General features: G+C 42.4%; 1 protein-coding gene across 5 annotated transcripts in view; it reads left to right on the top strand.

Annotated features, from left to right (window-relative positions):
- Positions 1-222: 222 nt before the first annotated feature.
- The window catches only part of LOC118368722 (rap1 GTPase-GDP dissociation stimulator 1-like), a 67,158-nt gene continuing 42,610 nt past the window's right edge, over positions 223-24,770 (top strand). For 2 of the 5 annotated variants that reach the window (XM_035753058.2, XM_035753062.2), the window contains exons 1-3: positions 223-696; positions 4,540-4,650; positions 7,147-7,269. In XM_035753058.2, the coding sequence (XP_035608951.1) occupies positions 693-696; positions 4,540-4,650; positions 7,147-7,269 (238 nt within the window). In that variant the 5' untranslated portion in view covers positions 223-692. The remainder of the gene's footprint in view (positions 697-4,539; positions 4,651-7,146; positions 7,270-24,770) is intronic. The other 3 variants (XM_035753059.2, XM_035753061.2, XM_035753060.2) reach the window with 3 other exon arrangements.

Consider the following 24,770-nt stretch of genomic DNA (forward strand, 5'->3'; position numbering starts at 1 on the left):
CAACCAGACCAAACTTTTTTTTTGTTGAACCAGACCAAACTTTGTAGCTACAATTCTGTTTGTGTGATTTAATTGCTATGGATTGTGGATGTCACTTGAAAGGTGGGCATTTTTAACACTTTAGGGCGTGGCACGAGCCAACGACACAGACTTTGGCCAATAATCGTGGAAAACGAGATCTTATGTACAGGCCAATAACCAATCAACTGCAAGCAATAGGCTGCTATTCCCTGTGCATGGATTCTGTGCCGCAACTGCAAGCAAGCGAGTATAGGAAGTGCGTTTCTTGTAAGCGTTGGAGCAAAACTCTGTGGTTGAAGTAGCGAATTTTGGCGTCGATGTGGATCAATATTACCAGCGGATAAATTACACAACCATAACATCGTAGTTGTGAGTTCGGGGTCGTACGATAGGCTACGCTGCAAGCATCCCCGGCGCCATCTGGGAGGGTGAGGTTGTGGCTTGCTAGTATTGCCGGGTACGACACGGCGTGGGTTAGCTAAGGTGGGCCTTGATATCTGATTGACCAGCCAGCTAGCAATCTAGCGACTTCAAATAATATAAAATCAAGTGTTGACCAACACATAACTTATCATTTTTTTTGTTGTTGCTGTGAATACCCATTTGACAGCCTTCTGGGCGCATCCTAATTCGAAACTGATTGGGACTATCACGCGCACTACAGTAGCCAAATGGGTGAGTAGCAACACTTTCTGAATCATACGTCATCCAGTTGTCAATTATTGTAAAGATTACACAGACCCGACGTGGACATAGTAGCCCACACATGTAAGGGTAGGTGGGTGCGTATCGTAATTAGCCAAGCTAACTAACTATATATGTCCCATGTTTGCAGCCAACTAGAAGACCGCACTCTGTGTCTTGAGTTCTTGATTCATTCGAGTAGGTGGGGTGGATGGAGGAAACGGGAAGCAGTCTGTTCGCTTGCCCATGCAATGGCATTATGTAACACGAGCATTGCTAGACAGAACCTGCATTCTTGACAGCCATACTGCCAGCGTTGTATTTTTTTAATTTCAGCTCGAGCCTCGTATGGAATTTATTGTATTGAATCCTCAACTACGGATTATCCAGTTAAACACAAATTCAAGCTACTACCACATTACCACATGCGTACATGTTGACAGCCGTACTACTTGTTTACTATCATCAGTGTACTGCACTGTGGTCAGCGCAGACATGTATGCCATCAATATCACACTGTTATGCAATAGTCCTACACTCACACACTGACGAATCGAGCTGTTCATGTCGCCTTTTATAGTAATTGTGTGCCTGACACTTAGTAAGAGAAATGCATTGACTGAGGATGCTCTCTTTTGGGAGTAATGTAGCTACTCTCATTTTAACTCGGAATCATTTATTCCCAGTGACTTGCATTGGATTGTTGAGTAGGATGTATTCTTGTCTCATCAGGGTTTTTGATTATTCCAGAATCCTGGGGTATATTTTGTATATCCATACAATGTGCAGGCACACGGTACTAGCCTCCAGAATGTTCCATTATGTGATTATGCAGAAAGGAGGTCAGATGAACCCATCCATCCACAGACATATCTTTATAGGACAGGGTTGGGCATCTTACCCTGAAGGTCAGTGTGGGTGCAGGCTTTTGCTCCAGCCAAGCAGTAACACACTAAATTCATTGCATTTATCAATGCTTTGATTGAAGACTGGTGGGTAGAATCACCAATAGGCACAGCAAGCTGGACTTATGTGTTATGGATAATTGACAGGCGTAGTCTTTATGCAAACATGGCCTGTTTATATGTTTCTAACATTTTCATGACATGTCTTGTGTTACGCTAATGCGTCACTCAGGCCTCATTAGCCATAGGGAGGGACCCTGACTGATACCATAATCTGAATGGCAAGAAACATCCATTATATAATGGAGGCCAGGCTGGAAAATGGAGGGAAAAAAACAACTCGTTTGACTGGTTTTAAAATTGTCACACGGTTTAATCCAAAATCCTCACTGCACACATTTGAGACCATCTGTGGGAGGGGGAATGTCAGGGTCTTTGCTCGCTCGCTCACTCGCTCACTCACTCGCTCACTCACTCACTCACTCACTCACTCACTCACTCACTCACTCACTCACTCACTCACTCACTCACTCACTCACTCACTCACTCACTCACTCACCCACCCACCCTCTCTGTGAGTGTGTGGCTGTCACCTCAGCTCCTCTTCCCCTGGGGCAGCCCATTAGCTGATCTCTGTAACAGCTCTGGATGTCAAAATCTCTAAATAATTATTAGAGTTGGCCCAGCATACCAGGCGCACTGCTTAGACAGAGAATGTCCATTATGATAAGGACCCATCAAAGAACTGCCCGTGACTGAGGCAGTTCCCATCATGACTTGAACTCATATCCATACAATATTATTGCGTTGACATGCTCCTGTTTACCCAATGTTTTGTTGATGCAGTCCTAATGGTCTGATGCTCACTGCCACATGTCAGCTCTGCCTACGGTTGTAGAGCTCCACAGGGATGAGCTCTACAACTGCTCATGTCCTGATTTTATACTGGGGACCACTGCTGTATGACCAATCTGTCACAGTGTTGTCTAGAGCCACCATTTGAGAAGGAGAATGGAGGGAGATGGAACAGTGGAAGTGACTGTCGGTGCGGCACACAGCTGTGTGCATCCTTATGCAGGAGGAGCCAGAAGGGCTTTGGTTTTAAGTCAGTTTGTCTGTCTGTCGACCTCTCAGTCTCTGATTGTGTGATAACGCTACAGAAGTGTTTTTCAGCCTCTTGTTTTGAGACACATTTCTATTCAAATCAAATCAAATTCTATTGGTGGCGTACACATATTTTCAGATATCGCAGGTGCAGCTAAATGCTTGTTTTTAGCTCCAACAGTGCAGTAATAATACATAGCAGTACAAAACAATACACACATAATCCAAAAAGTAAAAATTAAGAAATATCAGAATGAGCAATGTCAGTGTCCGGAATGGTGCGTATAGACAGTATATGAATATTGAAGGTGTACAACAGTAGTTGTATAGGATTAGCCATGATGTGAGTACAGTGCATTCTAAAATTATTCATACCCCTTTCCTTTTTCCCCATTTTGTTATATTACAGCCTTATTTTAAGATAGATTAAAACAATTCCTCTCAAATCTACACACAATACCCCATAATGACGAAACGAAAACAGGTTTTTAGAAATGTTTGCAAATGTATTAAAATAATAAACAGAAATCTTATTTACATAAGTATTCAGACCCTTTGCGATGAGACTCGGAATTGAGCTCAGGTACAGCCTGTTTCCATTGATCATCCTTGAGATATTTCTGATTAGACATGATTTGGGAAGGCACACACACCTGGTATAAAAGGTCACACAGTTGACAGTCCATGTCAGAGCAAAAACCAAGCCATGAGGTCGAAGGAATTGTGCAAAGAGCTCCGAGACAGGACTGTGTCGAGGCACCGATTTGGGGAAGGGTACCAAAACATTTCTGCAGGATTGAAGGTCCCCGAGAACACTGTGGCCTCCCATCATTCTTAAATGGAAGAAGTTTGGAACCACCAAGACTCTTCCTAGGGCTGGCCGCCCAGACAAATTGAGCAATCAGGGGAGAAGGGCCTTGGTCAGAGAGGTGACCAAGAACCTGATAGTCTCTCTGACAGAGTTCCAGAGTTCCTCTGTGGAGATGGGAGAATCTTCCAGAAGGACAACCATCTCTGCAGCATTCCACCAATCTGGCCTTTATGTTAGGGTGGCCAGATGGAAACCACTCGTCAGTAAAAGGCACATGACAGTGCCTAAACGACTCTCAGACCATGAGAAACAAGATTCTCTGGTCTGATGAAACCAAGATTGAACTCTTTAGTCTGAATGCCAAGCATCACGTCTAGAGGGAACCTGGCAACATCGCTGAATACTTAAGTAAATGTGATACATTTGAGAAAAATTATAAACCTGTTTTTGCTTTCTTTGTTATGGGGTATTGTGTTTAGATTGATGAGCGAAAACCCCCCAAATGTAATCCATTCTCGAATAAGGCTGTAACAAAACTGGAAAAAGTCAAGGGGTCTGAATACTTTCCGAATGCCCTGTACATATATAGTGGGTGAAACAGTATGTAAACATTTATTAAATTGACCAGTGTTCAATGGCTCGGTGTACAAAGGGCAAAGCATTCTCTAAGGTGCAGGGTAGAGTACCGGGTGATAGCCAGCTAGTAACAGTGACTAAGGTTCGGGGCAGGATACTTGGCAGAGGACGGCGAATGGTGACTGTTCAACAGTCAGATTCAGACATTGACAAAATTCTGGATGGTGAATTTAGTGTAGCCTATACGTCTTCTCGTATGCCTTTTAGACTGTGTGATATTACTTGTGGGTTGCTCTATACTGTATGGCTCAAGGTAGCAGCTGTGGTCAAATTTGCCATCCAGCCCTTGATAAAAACAGTGTAGGCTACCTAAGACCTAGGAATAAACTGAGGTCAGGACCACTGCCCATTGATCTTTTCACTTTCCCCCTCTCCCAGCAGATAACCTGAGTGATGCGTTGAAGAAGCTGAAGCTAGCCTCAGCTGACAGCACCACAGACAGTGTGGAGAGCTGCCTGGACTGCCTGCTCAAAGCACTGGCCCACAACAGTAAGTTTGACCCACACTGTGACATTGCTGGAGGGTACCCTTCAGGACCTTATGCACAGTACAGGATGGATGCAAGTCTATGGTGCTTTCAAGACCCCTGGGAACTGATTTAAAACAAGGTCAAATCACTGAAGTCAGAATTCTGACATTTCCAGTAGATTAACTCCACGCTCAAAACATCATTGACACATTTGCCCTCTAATGGGTTATATTTAGTGGATCCTTCTATTAATCGGCCGATTTTCAAAAAAATGTTTTTTTATTTGTAATAATGACAATTACAACAATACTGAATGAACACTTATTTTAACTTCATATATAGTACATCAATAAAATCAAGAAAGAAGAAGAAAGTAAAAGTGCAATATGTGCCATGTAAGAAAGCTAACGTTTAAGTTCCTTGCTCAGAACATGAGAAAATGATAAAGCTGGTGGTTCCTTTTAACATGAGTCTTCAATATTCCCAGGTAAGAAGTTTTAGGTTGTAGTTATTATAGTAATTATAGGACTATTTCTCTCTATAACCATTTGTATTTCATATACCTTTGACTATTGGATTTTCTTATAGGCACTTTAGTATTGCCAGTGTAACAGTATAGCTTCCGTCCCTCTCCTCGCCACTATCTCGGCTCGAACCAGGAACACATCGACAACAGCCACCTTCGAAGCATCGTTACCCATCGCTCCACAAAAGCCGCGGCCCTTGCAGAGCAAGGGGAACTACCTCTCCAAGTCTCAGAGCGAGTGACGTTTGAAACGCTATTAGTGCGCACCCGCTAACTAGCTAGCTATTTCACATCGGTTACACCAGCCTAATCTCGGGAGTTGATAGGCTTGAAGTCATAAACCGCTCAATGCTTGAAGCATTGCGAAGAGCTGCTGGCAAAAACGCACAAAAGTGCTGTTTGAATGAATGCCTATGAGCCTGCTGCTGCCTACCATCGCTCAGTCAGACTTTTTCGCGAATACGCACCGCATCAATTATATGCAACACAGGACACGCTAGATAAACTAGTAATATCCTCAACCATGTGTATTTCATTAGTGATTATGATTGATTCTTTTTTACAAGATAAGTTTAATGCTAGCTAGCAACTTACCTTGGCTTCTTACTGTATTTGCTTAACAGGCAGGCACCTCGTGGAGTGCAATGTAAAGCAGGTGGTTAGAGCGTTGGACTAGTTAACCGTAAGGTTGCAAGATTGAATCCCCGAGCTGACAAGGTAAAAAAAAATCTGTCGATCTGCCCCTGAACAAGGCAGTTAACCCACCGTTCCTAGGCCGTCATTGAGAATAAGAATGTGTTCTTAACTGACTTGCCTAGTTAAAAAGGTTAAATAAAGGTTGGCCAAATCGGTGTCCAAAAATACTTATTTCCGATTGTTATGAAAACGGCCCTAATTAATCGGCCATTCCGATTAATTGGTCGACCTCTGTGTGACTATCAAAACCATAGAAAATATCCAAAGAAAATGATGGAGAACATATAGTATCTAACTTTCTAGTCACCAGGCTCACATTTGTTTTCGTGCAAGGCCCATCTCAGCCAGCCTTATTCACATCTGTCCATCCTCCTTAGTTTGGGTAACATAACCATCTGCCTGTTTGGGCTCGGCCTATCCAGTATCTTGTTGTTTGAGCATTTTATTGGCCTTATTTGTGTTTTTTTAAGTTAATTGAGTTGCTGGGCTATCTTGCATCCTCAGCTGTCTTTTAGCTTTGTGTTTACTGTTGTAGCTTTAATGTTTTACTGCACTTGGCAGCACAACCCACCCACTTCCTGGTCTCTTGGCATTGGCACGTGATTGTTCTGTTTGGGTGAGGTGCTGACCAAGAAAATTAAAAAAAATGCCTGCACACTTTTTCTGATACCACCTGGAGCCTAATAATAAAAAATGTATTTGGTTACAATAATAATTTAATGGCTGCGCTATTTTCGAACTGCTAGTCATTTTATTCATGGAACCTGGCTTGGGATGATCATAAATAGCCCAACAAGTTGAACGACCTGGATGGAATGGAAAAGGATGATCCGCTTCACCTTGCCCAGGTCATCCATACGTCCTCTCCACTTGCCTCGTTTTAAAAAAGCTTTGGAGAAGGACAGAGGGCAGGTTCTTTGATCTTCTCCTTCAATAGGGAAAGGGAAAGGCAAATCCTAGTCAGTTGTACAACTGAATGTATCCAACCGAAATGTGTCTTCCGCATTTAACCCAACCCCTCTGAATCAGACTGGTGTGGACGGCTGCCTTAATCAGCGTCTGCATCATTTGTGCCTGGGGAGCAGTTGCTGTTGGGGGTTAACTGCCTTGCTCAAGGGCAGAACGGTAGATTTTTCCACCTTGCTGCGTCAACACTTCTAACCGCTAGGCTACCTGCTGACTCGGATGGGGGCAAGGGGATATAATGCAAGGATTAATCGAAAGGCAAATTGAGAAAGCCCTTTTTTCCCCCAACTGTTCACCTCCTCTCTTCCCTTCTCCTTTCCCCTCCTAGATGCTGACGCCAGTGAGAAGATCCAGGAGATGGGCGTTCTCCCCCTGCTTCCCACCCTGCTGGCCCCACAGTCCTCCTGCACCCCCAAAGTAGCCAACATCATAGCCGAGGTGGCCAAAAATGGTGAGGCACCCTTCGCTTGGTTTCTGCACACCTCATCTCATCCTCCCCAGGAACCATCATTCTTCTCACTTTTGGTTCCGCCATCTTGTCAGTATCCAATTTTTACACTTTGTTTATTCTCAGGCGATTTAGCCTACATTTGTATGTATGTATTTCTCATTTAGTTAGCATTATCTTAATTTTCCATGTTAAGCCTTTAGACCCCAATAGAATTACTAAGATGCTGCTGTAGCTGACTGAGAATTTAAGATGAAGCTAATTTTTCTCACACATTTCAAACACACAGACATGGCTCAAAAACAAAGAACAAATGTCAATTACAAGTTAAGTTAGTTTTAAAGAGCACAACCTCTTTAATGACACATTCATGTCAGTAGGAATAACACACATTTTGTCTTCCATTGTGTATAGACACTATCAAAAAATATTTGCACTTAACAACAAACCCTAGAGTATTTCAATTGTAGTAAATTTGACTAAATTACTCACTCAAAATGTACCAAGTATAATATATTATACTTAGAAATATTATTTACATATAAAAAATGTATCCAAAATGTGACCATAGGACAATATTCAGAAAGTATTTCACAACCCACACAAAGTATTCTTATTCTTGTAAAAATGTAAACAACTGTTCAGAGACTATTTCAACATGTTGATAACCTCTCTCAATAAGGTTTAGTACAGACCAGGCCCGACACAAAATGTAGAAATAATAGCCTACTTTGACCACTCAGTAACTGCAACCAGCATTAGAGAGAGAAGATGCATTTTTAAAAAACTGTTCAGACACAGTGAAAGATCTGTAGGACAAATTCATATTTCACACCGTCACGTTAGTGTTTGCATTTAGCCTACAACATGTCATGGAACTGCTGGAAGCACGGCCTCATCATGCAAGGTGTTGCCAAATACGTAGAGCACTCCAAGGAAGTTTCTATACATCTCCCACTCGTTGCCTTGCGTCTACTCAGGATGCACACCGCACACCCTCTCTCGCGCCCTTCAAACTTCACCTGCTTTCAAATTATGAGTTAAAACTCAGTCTACACTCCCTGGTGTCACACTCTTGGCACTGTAGCCATATCACAAAGTCAATGCACAAGCTGCGTTTTTGAATGCCTTCTGGGACCAGCGCCTGTGGTTTCTGTGAAGGGGCTTTTGCAGGGTCCCCCACACAATGTACATATCTATGATGGCAATGTTGAGCATCCCCCAAAACACATACAGTACTTCCACCATTTTCTGCCTGTGCGTCCAACATTGTAATAGCTCCTCAGTTGGTCAAGATGCTCAACCCCTCCCATTTTATTGTTGTGAAACATTACAAGCTCTGGAACAGATACGTTCCTACCACCTTTATAAACAACTCCAAAACCCCTGCCACTGTCACTTTAGCCCCAGGCTTGTGTGGTACAAGGGTGAATAGTGGGACTTTGTGCTCTTCTTCGTTCTCCCTCGTGTTCTTCTACTCTCTTCCTCTCTCCCTCCACTCTCCAGTCATCTCTAACTCCTCTTCCTCCCTGCCTTTTGCTGCTGAGCCCTGACTCTCCACGTCAATTAATTCTCTTTCACTGACCTACGGGAACAGAGGGAGAGGAGCAACAAATAGGATACAATTGGAGTCAGGAACATAATGTCTCACACTCTCTCTCCCCCGTCCTCTTTCTTTTTCTCAACATACACATACTCGCTTCCTAATAAGGGGTTTCTATAATGGGTGATACAGTTACACGCCTCCCGTTCCACACACACACACACACACTGTCTCTCTCCTCCAATCAACTCTTGCTTTCTTGCCTGACAGACTAACTGCAGAGTTCGCCAATGTTAGCTGATTAGTTATGAAGCTCGGACAGTTTCCAAATGAATTGCATCGGTAGAAACAGTACAAAACAAGCAACTTGTTAGGTGGCTATGAAAAAAAAAAATGATCCAATTCCTCAAATGAGCTCCACTACACTGGCATCTACTACCCAACACGACAGGATACGAGGCATTGCATAGCCTATGAATATCTGCCCCAAGCAAACATGACAAACCATAACCTAAGCCCAACAGATAAACACAGCATCAAACATCCACAACACAAAACATATATATGCTGTTTCCTCATTTCACTCACCTCGACATCATCTCTTTTTTTAAGTGCAAGGAACTGTGCGAATCCGTATCGCCAACCAACATAGATAAAGCGTCTTTCACAGTGAAAAGTCGTGTCTGCACGGGAGCTGTTATTTTGAGTAATGAATTGGGGGAAAAAATGTTGGTCAAATGACGGCATACCCTGCTTCTGGTTGATGACAACATCCACGCGACTACGACAGCGGGTCGTTAGCAAGATAATATTCCGAGGTTGACACCGGTATTGTTATAAAAACAAGCCCGTTCGCAGCCGCTATAGTCATGTTAAAGAAAGGCAGTCGACGGCCACTTTGGGTTCAAAAGGGTTTATTGAATGGGATGGTGATTTATCTATTTGTGGGCTGATGTTCAAGACTGTGGATGAAAATGTTGCGTGTTTTCAATCTTCGATAGTCACGTATGGGTGATAGTCTATATATTTTTGCTGTGTAGCCTAGATTGTGGACTTGTCCTTGTTTGTTGTTTGCACACCCCACTCACCATTGGAAATTCTGCATTTTCCCGTTCGAACGGCAACAGATGGCTTCAGACTCCTAACAGCAGGCACCATAGGAGACCTGTTTGTTGGTGTTGCCATCTATCTTGCTTTCCTAGACAGTAGAAAATGTCACACATCGGCACAGTGATGCATTTATTTACTCCATGCCATACTGTGGCTTGATCAAAGGGACATGCTCAGCAGTTGAGTGGCTGGTTGTTGAGATTCAGGAACTAACTGTTTGTTAAGAGACCATAAGATAAAAGGTGAGATTATAGGGGATAGATTTATTCATTCTATCAACATAAGGCATTAATAACACTCTTATTACCCATGACATAACAGCTAAATAGTGCGCGTGTTAAAGCGGTACGATAGCACGGATGAGATTGGTCATTTAAAATAAGCTGACAGCTTCTTGACTTCTCCAATTGTAAAGAAGTCCCATTTTCTTGGCCACATATTGGACTCGAGTAGTCTTCCATTTGCCACGTGACAAATTATAATATGCATGGCCCCTCAACCCAGATGCTGCACTGTCGTCAGATGCTTGTAGGGTAATTATGAGTGGGTTTCAGAGAGGCAGGCACCGAGTTGAACGGAAGTGACCGAGTTGGGGGAGGAAACGGTTGAGATAATTAATGTACTTTTAGCAGCATCTAATGATCGCTGCCTGCTGATGTGCCAGCCTGATCATTTACACCATCCCGCTGGCATTTTATCTGTCAGTGGCCCTGGAGATATCTATGCCCAGTTCACTGTTGAAGGCTCACTGTGTCAAACCTACTGGACTAAAATAACCTTTTTTTTGTTCTTTTTTTTGCATTTCTGAGTAAAAATGCATTTGTAAGTTTCGACTATGTGCCTGTTTGTCTCTTCCCGGTCCACGTTTCATAAGGCATAGTTTTAAGTAAAGTTTGATTTTACTGCTTGCTTGAGGTACTTGATGTGGAATAGAGTTCCATGTAGTACTGTGCGTTTCCCAGAGTCAGTTCTGGTCTTGGGGACTGTGAAGAGACCCCCGGTGCCATGTTTTGCAGGGTATGCATGTGTGTCTGAGCAGGGTGCTAGTTGTTTGAACAGGCAGCTCTGTGCTTTCAACATGTCTTGTGAGAGGTATTTACATGTAGTGATGCAGTCAATCTCTCCTCTATTTTGAGCCAGGAGAGATTGACATGTTATTGATGTTAGCTCTCCGTGTACATTTAAGGGCCAGTCGTGCTGCTCCGGGCCAACTGTAATGTCCCTCTTTTTGGCAATTGACTATATGACTGGACAGTAGTACAGGTGTGACAACTAGGGCCTGTAGGACTTGTTTTGTTGATAGTGATGTCAAGAAAGCAGAGTAGCTCTTTATTACGGACAGACCTCTCCCCATCTTCACTACCGTTGCATAAATATGTTTTGAGCATGATAGTTTACAATCCAGGGTTACATCAAGCAACTTTCTCAAATTCCACATGATTCATTTCAAGATTTAGTGAATGGTTTGTCCTAAATGCAATGTTTTGTGTTTTATAAATATTTAGGACAATCTTATTACTTGTCACCAATTCTTAAACTGACTGTGGCTCTTTGTTAAGTGTTGCAGTGATTTCCCTTGCTGTGGTAGCTGATGTTGAGTCATCAGCATACATAGACACACAGGCTTAACTCAGTGCCATTGGCAGGTCATTAGTAAACATTTTTAATAGTAAGAGGCCTAGACAGCTTCCCTGGGGTATGCCCACTTTATTTTATTTAACCTTTATTTAACCAGGAAAAGCCCATTGAGACAGTCTCTTTTTCAAGGGAGACTTTGCCAAGAAGGCCGCAACAATCAATACTGTACAGAACTAAAACATACAACAATACAATTCAACAACATGATCCAGCCTAAAAAAAAGCATTTACACTCCTCTGTAACAGTCTTTCATCAAAATATTTAATTCATTCAATGGCACAAACATATCTAGATACAGCATGGGTTGTAGACTTTTCCATGCCTCTGGTGCACAAGAAGAGAAGGCAGTCTTGCTTAATACTGTACATGTCCTGGGGACTTTAAGTAGCAACCACCTAGCAGATGGTGTATGGTAACTGCTGGTGGTGGAGACCACCAGCAGTTACTTTGTAGATGAAACACCTACAAATGTAACTTTCTGCACATATAAAGTGAGTTCCAACCTACCATTTGGTGCAATGGTGGGTGAGTGACTTGGCATTTGTAATAAAGCCCAAGGATGCATGATAAACAAAGTCCAGCCTCTGTAAGACAGAGGCTGCATGCATATACAACAAGTATATGATCAATTAGAGAGAAAACAAGCTTCTTTCTAACCATAAGTGGGAAGCAATCCTTAAGAAAAATAAAACCCCAATTCCAAATTAAGCTTCCTCACAAAATGATCTAAATTTACTTTAAAGGACATGTAGGATTACACTTTTTCAATGGATAAGCCACCATATGTGACAATGCTAACCTTCTCTGGCTGAGTGTGAGCTCTGGTAAAGGTCATGTAAAAAAAAAAACATTCATGATGAGTTTGAGACCATAAAGGGAGGCCTGCCGTGACTGAAAAGAAGTCTGGAGCTCTTCAACAGCATGAACCAGAGAAGGAGCACATGAATATATGACTGTATCATCTGCAACTTTGCTGGTTGCTTCCCATTTCCCAAATCATTAATACAATTGAGGACAACACAGGAGCTAAAATGGTACCCTCGGGCACACCTCTATTAATCTCAAGAAAGCTAGATTTGTGGTTGTCAGCATATACACATAGTGTTCTGTCAGAACGATAGTTCCTAAACCAGTTTACTGCCCCTTCACTGAGACCAATGTTACTGAGTCTAGCGAGCAACAATTCATTGTCAACTGAATCAAATGCCTTTGATAAATCAACAAACAGAGCAGCACAGTGTTGCTTTTTATCAAGTGCATGATGTAATTTGCCACTGCCATAATAGCTGCAGTTGTGGTGCTGTGCCCCGATCTAAAGCCAGACTGAATCCTGCATGTTCTTTTCAATGGGGAAGTTTTTTTAAACTGAGTTCACTCAGGATTCATAGACTTTGGCCAGGATCGGGAGTTTGGAGATACAGTGCCTTGCGAAAGTATTCGGCCCCCTTGAACTTTGCGACCTTTTGCCACATTTCAGGCTTCAAACATAAAGATATAAAACTGTATTTTTTTGTGAAGAATCAACAACAAGTGGAACGACATTTATTGGATATTTCAAACTTTAACAAATCAAAAACTGAAAAATTGGGCGTGCAAAATTATTCAGCCCCCTTAAGTTAATACTTTGTAGCGCCACCTTTTGCTGCGATTACAGCTGTAAGTCGCTTGGGGTATGTCTATCAGTTTTGCACATCGAGAGACTGACATTTTTTTCCCATTCCTCCTTGCAAAACAGCTCGAGCTCAGTGAGGTTGGATGGAGAGCATTTGTGAACAGCAGTTTTCAGTTCTTTCCACAGATTCTCGATTGGATTCAGGTCTGGACTTTGACTTGGCCATTCTAACCTAACCTGGATATATTTATTTTTGAACCATTCCATTGTAGATTTTGCTTTATGTTTTGGATCATTGTCTTGTTGGAAGACAAATCTCCGTCCCAGTCTCAGGTCTTTTGCAGACTGCATCAGGTTTTCTTCCAGAATGGTCCTGTATTTGGCTCCATCCATCTTCAAATTTATTTATATAGCCCTTCGTACATCAGCTGATATCTCAAAGTGCTGTACAGAAACCCAGCCTAAAACCCCAAACAGCAAGCAATGCAGGTGTAGAAGCACGGTGGCTAGGAAAAACTCCCTAGAAAGGCCAAAACCTAGGAAGAAACCTAGAGAGGAACCAGGCTAAGTCCCCTTCTGGCTGTGCCAGGTGGAGATTATAACAGAACATGGCCAAGATGTTCAAATGTTCATGAATGACCAGCATGGTCCAATAATAACAAGGCAGAACAGTTGAAACTGGAGCAGCAGCACAGTCAGGTGGACTGGGGACAGCAAGGAGTCATCATGTCAGGTCGTCCTGGGGCACGGTCCTTGGGCTCAGGTCCTATAGAAAGAAAGAGAGAATTAGAGAGAGCATATGTTGGCCAGTCCTCTTCTGTGTCGGGTGGAGATTATAACAGAACATGGCCAAGATGTTCAAATGTTCATAAATGACCAGCATGGTCAAATAATAGTAAGGCAGAACAGTTGATACTAGAGCAGCAGCATGGCCAGGTGGACTGGGGACAGCAAGGAGTCATCACGTCAGGTAGTCCTGGGGCATGGTCCTAGGGCTCAGGTCCTCCGAGAGAGAGAGAGAAAGAAAGAAAGGAGAGAATTAGAGAACGCACACTTAGATTCACACAGGACACCGAATAGGACAGGAGAAGTACTCCAGATATAACAAACTGACCCTAGCCCCCCGACACAAACTACTGCAGCATAAATACTGGAAGCTGAGACAGGAGGGGTCAGGAGACACTGTGGCCCCATCCGAGGACACCCCCGGACAGGGCCAAACAGGAAGGATATAACCCCACCCACTTTGCCAAAGCACGGCCCCCACACCACTAGAGGGATATCTTCAACCACCAACTTATCATCCTGAGACAAGGCTGAGTATAGCCCACAAAGATCTCCGCCACGGCACAACCCAAGGGGGGGGCGCCAATCTAGACAGGATGACCACAACAGTGAATCAACCCACTCAGGTGACGCACCCCCTGCAGGGACGGCATGGGAGAGAGCCCCAGTAAGCCTGTGACTCAGCCCCTGTAATAGGGTTAGAGGCAGAGAATCCCAGTGGAAAGAGGGGAACCGGCCAGGCAGAGACAGCAAGGGCAGTTCGTTGCTCCAGAGCCTTTCCGTTCACCTTCCCACTCCTGGGCCAGACTACACTCAATCATATGACCCACTGAAGAGATGAGTCTTCAGTAAAGACTTAAAGGTTGAGACAGAGTTTGCGTCTCTTACATGGGTAGGCAGACCGTTCCACAAAAATGGAGCTCTATAGGAGAAAGCCCTAGAAATTCTAGGGACAATTAAGAGGCCTGCGTCTTGTGACCGTAGCGTACGTGTAGGTATGTACAGCAGGACCAAATCAGAGAGATAGGTAGGAGCAAGTCCATGTAATGCTTTGTAGGTTAGCAGTAAAACCTTGAAATCAGCCCTTGTTTTGACAGGAAGCCAGTGTAGAGAGGCTAGCACTGGAGTAATATGATCAAATTTTTGGGTTCTAGTCAGTGCTAAATACGGCTGCTAGAATACTAACTGAAGTTTATTTAGTGCTTTATCCGGGTAGCCGGAAAGTAGAGCATTGCAGTAGTCTAACCTAGAAGTGACAAAAGCATGGATTAATTTTTCTGCATCATTTTTGGACAGAAAGTTTCTGATTTTTGCAATATTACGTAGATTGAAAAAAGCTGTCCTCGAAATGGTCTTGATGTGTTCTTCAAAAGAGAGATCAGGGTCCAGAGTAACGCCGAGGTCCTTCACAGTTTTATTTGAGACGACTGTACAACCATTAAGATTAATTGTCAGATTCAACAGAAGATCTCTTTGTTTCATGGGACCTAGAACAAGCATCTCTGTTTTGTCCGAGTTTAATAGTAGAAAGTTTGCAGCCATCCACTTCCTTATGTCTGAAACACATGCTTCTAGCGAGGGCAATTTTGGGGCTTCACCATGTTTCATTGAAATGTACAGCTGTGTGTCATCCGCATAGCAGTGAAAGTTAACATTATGTTTTCGAATAACATCCCCAAGAGGTAAAATGTATAGTGAAAACAATAGTGGTCCTAAAACAGAACCTTGAGGAACACCGAAATTTACAGTTGATTTGTCAGAGGACAAACCATTCACAGAGACGAACTGATATCTTTCCGACAGATAAGATCTAAACCAGGCCAGAACATGTCCGTGTAGACCAATTTGGGTTTCCAATCTCTCCAAAAGAATGTGGTGATCGATGGTATCAAAAGCAGCACTAAGGTCTAGGAGCACGAGGACAGATGCAGAGCTCGGTCCGATGCCATTAAAATGTCATTTACCACCTTCACAAGTGCCGTCTCAGTGCTATGATGGGGTCTAAAACCAGACTGAAGCATTTCGTATACATTGTTTGTCTTCAGGAAGGCAGTGAGTTGCTGCGCAACAGCCTTTTCTAAAATTTTTGAGAGGAATGGAAGATTCGATATAGGCCGATAGTTTTTTATATTTTCTGGGTCAAGGTTTGGCTTTTTCAAGAGAGGCTTTATTACTGCCACTTTTAGTGAGTTTGGTACACATCCGGTGGATAGAGAGCCGTTTATTATGTTCAACATAGGAAGGCCAAGCACAGGAAGCAGCTCTTTCAGTAGTTTAGTTGGAATAGGGTCCAGTATGCAGCTTGAAGGTTTAGAGGCTATGATTATTTTCATCATTGTGTCAAGAGATATAGTACTAAAACACTTGAGCGTCTCTCTTGATCCTAGGTCCTGGCAGAGTTGTGCAGACTCAGGACAACTGAGGTTTGGAGGAATACGCAGGTTTAAAGAGGAGTCCGTAATTTGCTTTCTAATAATCATAATCTTTTCCTCAAAGAAGTTCATGAATTTATCACTGCTAAAGTGAAAGTCATCCTCTCTTGGGGAATGCTGCTTTTTAGTTAGCTTTGCGACAGTATCAAAAAGGAATTTCGGATTGTTCTTATTTTCCTCAATTAAGTTAGAAAAATAGGATGATCGAGCAGCAGTAAGGGCTCTTCGGTACTGCACGGTACCGTCTTTCCAAGCTAGTCGGAAGACTTCCAGTTTGGTGTGGCGCCATTTCCGTTCCAATTTTCTGGAAGCTTGCTTGGGTATTTTCTGTGTACCAGGGAGCTAGTTTATTATGAGAAATGTTTTTCGTTTTTAGGGGTGCAACTGCATCTAGGGTATTGCGCAAGGTTAAATTGAGATCCTCAGTTAGGTGGTTAACTGATTTTTGTCCTCTGGCGTCCTTGGGTAGGCAGAGGGAGTCTGGAAGGGCATCAAGGAATCTTTGTGTTGTCTGTGAATTTATAGCACGACTTTTGATGGTCCTTGGTTGGGGTCTGAGCAGATTATTTGTTGCAATTGCAAACGTAATAAAATGGTGGTCCGATAGTCCAGGATTATGAGGAAAAACATGAAGATCCACAACATTTATTCCATGGGACAAAACTAGGTCCAGCGTATGACTGTGACAGTGAGTGGGTCCAGAGACATGTTGGACAAAACCCACTGAGTTGATGATGGCTCTGAAAGCCTTTTGGAGTGGGTCTGTGGACTTTTCCATGTGAATATTAAAGTCACCAAAGATTAGAATAGTATCTGCTATGACTACAAGGTCCGATAGGAATTCAGGGAACTCAGTGAGAAACGCTGTATATGGCCCAGGAGGCCTGTAAACAGTAGCTATAAAAAGTGATTGAGTAGGCTGCATAGATTTCATGACGAGAAGCTCAAAAGACGAAAACGTCTTTTTTTTTTTTTGTAAATTGAAATTTGCTATCGTAAATGTTAGCAACACCTCCGCCTTTGCGGGATGCACGGGGGATATGGTCACTGGTGTAGCCAGGAGGTGAGGCCTCATTTAAAACAGTAAATTCATCAGGCTTAAGCCATGTTTCAGTCAGGCCAATCACATCAAGATTATGATAAGTGATTAGTTCATTGACTATAATTGCCTTTGAAGTAAGGGATCTAACATTAAGTAGCCCTATTTTGAGATGTGAGGTATCATGATCTCTTTCAGTAATGCCAGGAATGGAGGTGGTCTTTATCCTAGTGAGATTGCTAAGGCGAACACCGCCATGTTTAGTTTTGCCCAACCTAGGTCGAGGCACAGACACGGTCTCAATGGTGATAGCTGAGCTGACTACACTGACTGTGCTAGTGGCAGACTCCACTATTTCATTGTGGAGCTAGAGGAGTTAGAGCCCTGTCTATGTTGGTAGATAAGATGAGAGCACCCCTCCAGCTAGGATGGAGTCCGTCACTCCTCAGCAGGTCAGGCTTGGTCCTGTTTGTGGGCGAGTCCTAGAAAGAGGGCCAATTATCTACAAATTCTATCTTTTTGGAGGGGCAGAAAACAGTTTTCAACCAGCGATTGAGTTGTGAGACTGCTGTAGAGCTCATCACTCCCCCTAACTGGGAGGGGGCCAGAGACAATTACTCGATGCCGACACATCTTTCTAGCTGATATGCACGCAGAAGCTATGTTGCGCTTGGTGATCTCTGACTGTTTCATCCTAACATCGTTGGTGCCGACGTGGATAACAATATCTCTATACTCTCTACACTCGCCAGTTTTAGCTTTAGCCAGCACCATCTTCAGATTAGCCTTAACGTCGGTAGCCCTGCCCCCTGGTAAACAGTGTATGATCGCTGGATGATTCGTTTTAAGTCTAATACTGCGGGTAATGGAGTCGCCAATGACTAGAGTTGTCAATTTGTCAGAGCTAATGGTGGGAAGCTTCGGCGTCTCAGATCCCGTAACGGGAGGAGTAGAGACCAGAGAAGACTCGGCCTCTGACTCCGACCCACTGCTTAATGGGGAAAACCGGTTGAAAGTTTCTGTCGGCTGAATGAGCGACACCGGTTGAGCTTTCCTACAGCATTTCCTTCCAGAAACCGTGAGAAAGTTGTCCGGCTGCGGGGACTGTGCCAGGTGATTTATACTACTATCTCTACTTACTGGTGGCACAGACGCTGTTTCATCCTTTCCTACACTGAAATTACCCTTGCCTAACGATTGCGTCCGAAGCTGGGCTTGTAGCACGGCTATCCTCGCCGTAAGGCGAGTACAGCGACTACAATAAGAAGGCATCATGTTAATGTTACTACTTAGCTTCGGCTGTTGGAGGTCCTGACGAATCGTGTCCAGATCAGTCTTCTCCTTGTATGAGCTGAAAGTTTAGAGGGACGGCCAGTTCTTGGTAGATTTGCAGTGGTCTGATACTCCTTCCATTTCAATATTATCGCTTGCACAGTGCTCCTTGGGATGTTTAATGCTTGGGAATTCTTTTTGTATCCAAATCCGGCTTTAAACTTCTTCACAACAGTATCTCGGACCTGCCTGGTGTGTTCCTTATTCTTCATGATGCTCTCTGCGCTTTTAACGGACCTCTGAGACTATCACAGTGCAGGTGCATTTATACGGAGACTTGATTACACACAGGTGGATTGTATTTATCATCATTAGCCATTTAGGTCAACATTGGATCATTCAGAGATCCTCACTGAACTTCTGGAGAGAGTTTGCTGCACTGAAAGTAAAGGGGCTGAATAATTTTGCACGCCCAATTTTTCAGTTTTTGATTTGTTAAAAAAGTTTGAAATATCCAATAAATGTCGTTCCACTTCATGATTGTGTCCCACTTGTTGTTTATTCTTCACAAAAAAATACAGTTTTATATCTTTATGTTTGAAGCCTGAAATGTGGCAAAAGGTCGCAAAGTTCAAGGGGGCCAAATACTTTCGCAAGGCACTGTAGATGCTAATAACTACCGTCCTGAGGGATCTCCACCATTCCGTAATAGGAAGACATAAGCTGATTTCCAATTTTTTATTTAACTAGGAAAGTCGGTTAAGAACAAATTCTTATTTACAATGATGACCTACACCGGCCAAACTCGGAATACGGCCAATTGTGTGCCGCCCTATGGGACTTCCAATCACGGCCGGTTGGGATACAGCCTGGAATCGGTTGTTTGTGGTGACGCCTCAAGCACTGAGATGCAGTGTCTTTGACCACTGCACCACTTGGGAGCCCCTATGGAATTGGTCAAGGGACTAAAGTTGAAAATGTGAGCCACCGGTTCAGTAATATCATCATCTGTTATCTTCAAGAGGTAGGGATCCAGGTTGTCTGGACCTGCAGACTTTTTAGTGTCTATTGCCTTTAGTGCTTTATAGACCTCAGCATAAGAAATAGGCTCAAAGTTATGGTTCATAATGGTTCACATAAGAGCCTACATCATAGTTTACTGTAACAGAGCTTATGTTAGAGACATGGGCCCCACCATTATAATAAAAAAAACCTGAACCAGCAGATATGAAGTGCTTGTTAAAAATCCCTGCAATATCAGCTTATCCTTCACTTCAATAGAATCCATCATTAAATGGTCAGGAAGGCCAGAGGATACATTAGAACCTAACACTGATTTGATTATCTTCCAGAACTTGGTAGGATTGTTTAGGTTCTCTGTGACTGCATTTAGATACAGTACCAGTCAAAAGTTTGGACACACCTACTACTCGTTCAAGGGTTTTTCTTTATTTGGACCATTTTCTACTTTGTAGAATAATAGTGAAGATGTCAAAACTATGAAATAACACATGGAAGTAAGTAGTAACCAAAAAAAGTGTAAAATATATTTCTTGAAATAATATGGACTTGGTCTTTTACCAAATAGGGCTATCTTCTGTATACCACCCCTACCTAGTCACAACACATTGATTGGCTCAAACACATTAAGAAGGTATGAAATTCCACAAATGAACTTTTAACAAGGCACACCTGTTACTTGAAATGCATTCCAGGTGAAGCTGGTTGAGAGAATGCCAAGTGTGCGAAGCTGTCATCAAGGCAAAGGGGGGCTACTTTTGAAGAATGTCAAATACATTTTGATTTGTTTAACACCTACTTGGTTACTACATATGTGTTATTTAGTAGTTTGTCTTCGCTATTATTCTACAATGTCAAATAGTAAAAATAAGAAAAACCCTGGAATGAGTAGGTGTGTCCAAACTTTTGACTGGTACTGTAGAAATCTGATTTGGACTTCTTGATCAATCCTGTAATTTTGTTTCTTTGCGCTCTGAAGGAGGCCCAGTCAACAGGAGCATTTGTATGTCTAGCTTGAGCCCAAGATACATTTCTCTTTGTAATTAATCCTGCCAAGTTATCTGAAAACCAGGGATTGTCCCTTCCACTGATTCTAAATGTCTTCCAAGTCTAGGTCCCCTGTACATGGCCTCTCTTTAATTGTTACCTTTTTTTTTTTTTCTTTTTTTTTTTTACTTAACACGTATTTTTCTAAACTACATTGTTGGTTATGGGCTTGTAAGCATTTCAACACAAGGTCTACTTTGAATGTCAAGTCCTCCTTTACTCATCCGATCAGTTCTAAAAAAAAAACGTGTACCCATCAATAGATTTGAAACAGATTTCTTTAGCCAGGTTCTGATGATAACCATTATGTCGTATTGGCCCATATTCTAATCGCGTCTATTTTTGGAAATAGACTGACATTAACATGCAAGAGGCCAAAACCTGCTTTAAAAAAAATCGTAGTGAGTCTGTAGATTGCATGGTATCTAACCGGCCCAGGGTTTGGTCGCACATTACCAGAGAGCAAAATGTGTTAGGACTTGGCAGAACCAGCGCGCATTGTCAATGAAACGAGCCGAGTCTTTCGACACAGGGAAAAAGTCATTCAAGAGTTTGCGATTTTGGAAGTGTGCTATCATGTGTGGCCCCACTTGCGTTTGAGAGTGGTACAAATGCAGTTACAGAGCAAGACCAAGTTCCTGGTGGTATTAACATGGTCTTGTCGGAGTGTTTGCAAATTGTAGGGCATAAGGTGACGATAACTCACTCACCCCATTGATCACTCAGCCTATTTAATCCAGGAAGGCATTGCGTAAAGGGCAGGCACAGTAATAGATACGTCATGCTGGTTTCTAGAGGTCTTTCAGCACAGGTGACGACCAGTAGACGTTTTGCACAACGACGTAGATGTTCCACATGGTGCATCGGGTTTTCCAATCTGTCAACCGCTTATCCGCCCCTTAGCCTTCAGTGAGCACCTGCGCTCCAGTAGCAGGCCTTGCGCTCAGACAGACTCTCCCGACTCTGTTCGCTCCAACTCCAAAAAAGGTGTAGGCTACAGTTACGAGCAGCTCGAGTAATGGGGGGAAAAAATGCTTTCTCAATCAGACATATTTGTACAAACACATTTTGTAAAATAGAGACAGATCTAAAAATAGTTATATGCAGCATCCACCCTCACATCAAGTGTTTACTTCTGTAGATATGATCGGGTCATTAAAACAACTCTGATCTCAAGGATCAGACATACAAACGGGAAAGACTGATTGGCAGCCATCTTGGATTATGTTGGAGAGACTTCTATTAAAAAAACACCCTATGTGTTCTCTTAGACCGGTAACTTTTGATCCACGATCTGGCAGAGGATGTAAGCCATAACACATTTGTTTGTTTTTTTCAGCAGTAGAAAATATTTGTTTTTGATAATATCAAAAGCTGTATTGAAGTCAAACAAAACAGCTCCCCCAATCTTCTTAGCAATTTCTTTTAGCCAATCATTGCTTTTGTGTAAGTGCCATACATGTTGAGTCCCCTTCCCTATAAGCATGCTGAAATTCAGTAGTTAATCTGTTTAATGTGCAATAGTATTGTATCTGGTCAAACACAGTTTTGTTCAAAAGTTTACTAAGGCATGGTAGCCGGCTGATTGGTCAGCTGTTTGAACCAATTAAGTGCTTTGCTGTTCTTCGGTAGCATAATTAATTTAGCTTCCTTCCAGGCCTGAGAGCACACACTTTCCTGTAGGTTTAGATTGAAACAATGGCAAATAGGAGTGGTTAACTTTCAACAAGAAGTTACATTTCAAATGATCAATTGATTCAACAGATGCAGCAACCTCAAGTAGATTTGGAAAATATCAGGGAGTGGGTTTGCAGAAACAAATTTGTTTTAAACACCCAAGAAAACCAAAGTTAAGTTGGTCTGATCCACCAGGAAAAGGCCAACACAGCATGGGATACAATGAAGTATGGGAGGGGTACAAATTGAGGACGTGGCAGAAACCAAACTACTCGGAGTGCAGCTAGACACCTGCTTATCATGGTAATCTCTAATAACTAATTGTGTGTGTGTGTGTGTGTGTGTATATATATATATGTGTATATGTATATATATGTATATGTATGTATGTATATATATGTGTATATGAAAAAAACAACTGCATGCATGATCAGAGAGATGGCTAAATATTCACCAGGAAAGATTAAGCAAATAACCATTAATTGAGAGTCAGGTGAACTACTGTTCTGTGTTCTGGGGAAATGCATCAGCAAGTGAAATTAGGAGGCTGCAGATTGCACAGAACAAAGCAGCAAGGATTGTTAAGGTGGAGATATGATTTATTTTTGTTGTAGTCATGCTCAATGCTCTTGGTTTGTTATCAATCAACAAGATAATAAAAAAAAACAGACATGCTCATTTTATGTCATAATATACACCATTTGAAACGGGCCAAACTCTATTCGCAACAGTATTCAGTTGGTAAGAAACATTCAGTAAATAATAGGAATAGATTGTCCACCATCTGTGTTATCCAGACAGAACAGAGAAATAGGCAAAATAACATTTTGATTTAGAGCAATAAAGAAATGTAATAATTTATCTGAGCAAACCAGAAACCTTTTCAATATATAAATTCAAACAATACACAGGAAAGTTGTGCTGGAGTATTTATCTGGTCAATATGTCTGATGTAACAGTGTGTTATGTGATCCTATTGTAAATTGTATTTTAATGTTTAAGGACTCTTGGAAGATTAGTCCAAATGGGGACTAAAAGAGATCCTAATAAAATCAAATCAATCATCAGGTGAGTGGAACTGGGTTTTTTTTTATTGCAGTTTACTTGCTGTTAGCGATATCTCTGAAAATGATCCGTTATGCATTTAAACTTTAGATCACCAGTTACTTTGTGCTAAAAATGATCAAGATGTTTGCAATTGAGTTGTACATTTCGATTGGGAAATGCATAGCCCGTTTAAAAAAATAATGTATTCTTATGATTAGGGCTAATGTCAGAGTGCAGGAAATGAAAGACACTGTCTTCTCCTGCACAGGTCTCAGTGTATTGTACAGTTCAATGTCTTCTAGCTGGACTGACTCAAGACACGGGCTGCTGTACAACTGTCGTGCTGTTGGACTATGGTCCTGAAAAGAAGCATCATGTTAATAACACATTTGATGATCTAGAAATTCAACTCTGGACCTTGAAGACATTTCCACTGCTTTTTTTCATTGTTCCCCTCTAATCAGACTGATTTGGAGTTGGAAAACTAGGTGCGTGCCATTAATGATCAGGTAGAACAGAAAACCAGCGGGTGTAAGGGGGATGTTACTGGCGGCAGAGAAGTCAGACGCAGGAGAGCAAAAAAACTGTGTTTCCAAACGGCGCAATTTAATAACAAAAAAAAAACACTGGAAAACAGAACAAACAAATAATGGGTAAATAACCTGGTGCACACGAGGACAGACGTGAGCAAACACTTACAATAAACAATCACCCACAAGGACATGAGGGGTAAACACACACCAGGACAGACGTGAACAAACACTTACAATAAACAATCACCCACAAGGACATGAGGGGTAAACACACACCAGGACAGACGTGAACAAACACTTACAATAAACAATCACCCACAAGGACGTGAGGGGTAAACACACACCAGGACAGACGTGAACAAACACTTACAATAAACAATCACCCACAAGGACATGAGGGGTAAACACACACCAGGACAGACGTGAACAAACACTTACAATAAACAATCACCCACAAGGACGTGAGGGGTAAACACACACCAGGACAGACGTGAACAAACACTTACAATAAACAATCACCCACAAGGACATGAGGGGTAAACACACACCAGGACAGACGAACAAACACTTACAATAAACAATCACCCACAAGGACATGAGGGGTAAACACACACCAGGACAGACGTGAACAAACACTTACAATAAACAATCACCCACAAGGACATGAGGGGTAAACACACACCAGGACAGACGTGAGCAAACACTTACAATAAACAATCACCCACAAGGACATGAGGGGTAAACACA

Source organism: Oncorhynchus keta, chromosome 35 (genome assembly GCF_023373465.1).
Source record: "Oncorhynchus keta strain PuntledgeMale-10-30-2019 chromosome 35, Oket_V2, whole genome shotgun sequence".
NCBI lineage: Eukaryota > Metazoa > Chordata > Actinopteri > Salmoniformes > Salmonidae > Oncorhynchus > Oncorhynchus keta.